The 3,480-nt window shown below is 41.9% G+C and overlaps 1 protein-coding gene across 1 annotated transcript; it reads left to right on the top strand.

Moving 5' to 3' along the window:
* Positions 1–1,280: 1,280 nt before the first annotated feature.
* Positions 1,281–3,227, top strand: LOC129719632 (uncharacterized protein K02A2.6-like). Its single transcript, XM_055671026.1, has one exon. It carries the CDS (start codon positions 1,281–1,283, stop codon positions 3,225–3,227), a length of 1,947 nt encoding a protein of 648 aa, XP_055527001.1.
* Positions 3,228–3,480: the final 253 nt, after the last annotated feature.

Here is a 3,480-nt window from a genome sequence, read left to right as displayed (position 1 = left end):
CGCATCCTCGCAAACTGCATACATTGCCCGCTTTACTAAAACTTAAAAAAATGTAAGTCATATGACAAAAATGAAATTAGTTCGTAAAGTAAAATTATGGGACTTGATGAAATATCAAATTATCCAATTAATCGGGAAATTTTGCTCAAACAAAAAGACAAGTGGAAGCCATTGAAGGAAGAATCATTGGTATCCGGAATAGCATCAGTGAAGCAAAATTGGGCCAAAAAACCGAAGTACAGTGACAGCGATCGAAGTCGAGCTATCAGTAATACGAGCCGTTGGTACCACCGTGATGGAAACAGACGAGACAATCGTAATTGTGAACGTTGTGCATTGAATCATGAAGGCGGTGATCGAGCTTGTCCTGCGCGCAACGCCCGTTGCAATCGGTGTGGCAAACTGGGACACTACGCAAGAGTGTGTAGAAATGCTCGGGATATGACGCGTGATACCCAATACGGTCGATATCGAAAGAATAAGGATGTTAATGCTCTGCGCGTTAGTGACAAATGGGAGGAAGAATTACCAAGCCGAGCGAATGTAGATCAGATCTTGAAGGTAGCTTAACGTTTATGTTTACATACTATATATCTTTGCGATCTAAATCATATCTTTTAATAAAATGAAACTTTAAATAAATAAATATGTAAATTTGTAGATGTTTATCATTGAGCATGATGTATGTCATATGTTTTCTTTCACATTGGTGTAGGTAGAAGCAGACAGTTACAATAACGGAATGATAGTATGCATAATTGACAAGTTACCTGTGAATTTCATGATTGATTCAGGTGCCGCTATCAATACAGTGACGAAAGAGGTCTTCAATTATTTAATTGACAGAAAAGCGGATCTCTTTAAGAAGAAATTCAAGTGTGATCGAACATTCACTTCATACGCCTCAAAAATCCCTCTTCAAGTATTGGCTGTTTTCGAAGCATGGATATCGGTAAACGATTCGAAGCCAAAGTGCTACGCTGAATTTTTTGTGATAGAAGGAGCCTTAAAATCATTATTGAGCAAATCTACAGCAGAGCATCTAAAAATTCTTAAAATCGGACTTGATGTTAACAGTATTAATGACGAAACAAAGAAATTTCCGCAGTTTCCAAACATTCAGGTTAAGCTAGCAATAGACAAGTCAGTAGTTCCACGTAAGCTTGCTTACTTGCGGGTACCTGAATCACTGAAAGGAAAAGTTGACGCAAAAAATTTTAGAAATGCTTCATGGTGATGTAATTGAACCTGCTGATTGGCCAGCAGATTGGATTTCCCCTATGGTCGTTGTACCAAAAGGAAAAGACGACATACGGTTGTGCATCAACATGAAGCAGCCGAACAAGGCGATTCAACGGGAACATTTTCCGCTTCCAGTCATCGAGACATTATTGAACAAATTGAGGGGAGCAACGTGTTTTTCCAAACTCGATATAACGTCTGCATATCATCATGTGGAATTACATCCGGATTCTCGAGCGATGACAACGTTCATGACAGACCGGGGATTAATGCGTTTCAAGAGGTTGATGTTTGGCATCAGCTGTGCCCCCGAGATCTTTCAGCGCATAATGACTCAAATGCTTGCAGGAATTAATGGAGTGATCGTTTACATCGACGATATAGTTGTTACGGGTAGAACTAAAGAGGAGCACGATAACAGATTACAGCAAGCAATGGAGGTGCTCAAAAAGAACAATGCTAAGTTGAACCATGATAAATGCGTGATTGGGGTCCAGGAATTAGACATTCTTGGATTCAAGGTAAGCTCGGCAGGGATTAGCCCGTCAAAAGAGAAAATAATAGCGATCAAGAACTTTAGAAAACCAGAGACAAAGGAAGAAGTCCGAAGCTTTCTGGGGTTGGTGAATTTTGTGGGGCATTTCATTCCCCACATGTCAACTAGAACCGAACCGTTACGTAAATTCTTACGAGGTGATGTACTAGAATTTGGACCAGATCAGAATTATGCTTTTAACGATTTGCGAAATGAGTTGGCAAATAACGTGAGAAGTCTAGGATACTTCGACCCAGCAGAGGCTACAGAATTGTACGTTGACGCATCTCCTGTCGGATTGGGCGCGGTACTTGTACAAAGGGATAGAAATGGGATACCAAGAATTATTAGTTTTGCTTCGAAGGGACTCACTGCTGCAGAGCGAATTTATCCACAGACCCAGCGTGAAGCATTAGCTGTAGTCTGGGCTGTTGAAAAATTTTACCTCTATCTGTATGGTTTACATTTCACTATTTTCACTGATCATAAGACACTTAAATATATTTTCGAAGGCAAATACCAGGAAAACAAGCGCGCCATGTCGAGGGCTGAAGGATGGGCTCTACGGCTTCAGCCGTTTGATTTTGAGATGAAGTATATTGCAGGACCTGCTAACATATCAGACTCACTATCGCGACTGTGCTCACAGTTCGATTTACCTTTCAACGAGAATGCTGAGCATTATTTATGCGCAATTGGAGGAGGGCTTACAGCAATAACTTTGAAAGAAATACGATTGGAAACTGTATGCGATGAAATTTTGGCAGGAGTTGTTAAGGCACTTGAAACCGGCATTTGGCCATCAGTACTTTTTCAGTATCAAGCATTCTCTACTGAGTTGGGAATTACAAAGGGAATTGTGGAGCGTGAAGCTAGAATCGTGCTGCCAGAAAGGCTTAGATTAAGTGCGCTGGATATAGCACATAGAGGACATCCCGGAATAGTGGCTATGCGTATGAATCTCCGAGAGAAAGTGTGGTGGCCGGGTATGGATAGAGATATCGTAAATAGGATTCAAGAGTGTGCTGGTTGCGCTGCAGTGAGCAAACTAACACCACCAGAACCGATGCAGAGGAAAGGAATGCCAGATCGGGCCTGGCAAGAGATTGCGATTGATTTCTTTTCAGCAAAGGAGTGTGCGACGTTTATGGTTGTTGTCGACTATTATAGTCGGTTTCTACGGGTTATCGAGATGAAGGGTACGACTGCAGGGAAGACTATCGATTCTCTGGAAGGTATATTTATCGAGCAAACGTACCCAGAGACGATACGTAGTGATAATGGCCCGCCGTTCTCGAGTGAAGAATTTGCACAGTACTGCTCGAATAAAAACATAAGACTTATTCGTACCATTCCGTACTGGCCGCAGATGAACGGTCTTGTAGAAAGGCAGAACCAGGGCATCCTTCGGACACTTCGGATCGCCAAAGCAACGAAGTCGAAGCAATAACTGAGTATGTGTATGTTTACAATACAACACCGCAATCAGTCACCGGAAAAGCTCCAATGGAACTTCTAACTGGTCGGCCGGTGAAAGACTTATTACCCTCTTTGAGAACCGATCCTAGCTGGAATCGCGACGAAAGCGTGCGCAAAAATGATGCTATCAAAAAAATAAAAGGGAAAATCTATGCTGACCAACGTCGTCATGCGAGAGTATCGGAGATCGAAGTTGGCGATTATGTGATGATTAAGAACAACGA

The sequence above is a fragment of the Wyeomyia smithii genome, chromosome 2 (genome assembly GCF_029784165.1).
Source record: "Wyeomyia smithii strain HCP4-BCI-WySm-NY-G18 chromosome 2, ASM2978416v1, whole genome shotgun sequence".
NCBI lineage: Eukaryota > Metazoa > Arthropoda > Insecta > Diptera > Culicidae > Wyeomyia > Wyeomyia smithii.
This window is presented reverse-complemented; position numbering and strand designations above follow the sequence as displayed.

Bases quoted from the DNA above. Each gene is read 5' to 3' on its own strand.
- LOC129719632 (XM_055671026.1), top strand. From the start codon at position 1,281: ATGGTCGTTGTACCAAAAGGAAAAGACGACATACGGTTGTGCATCAAC.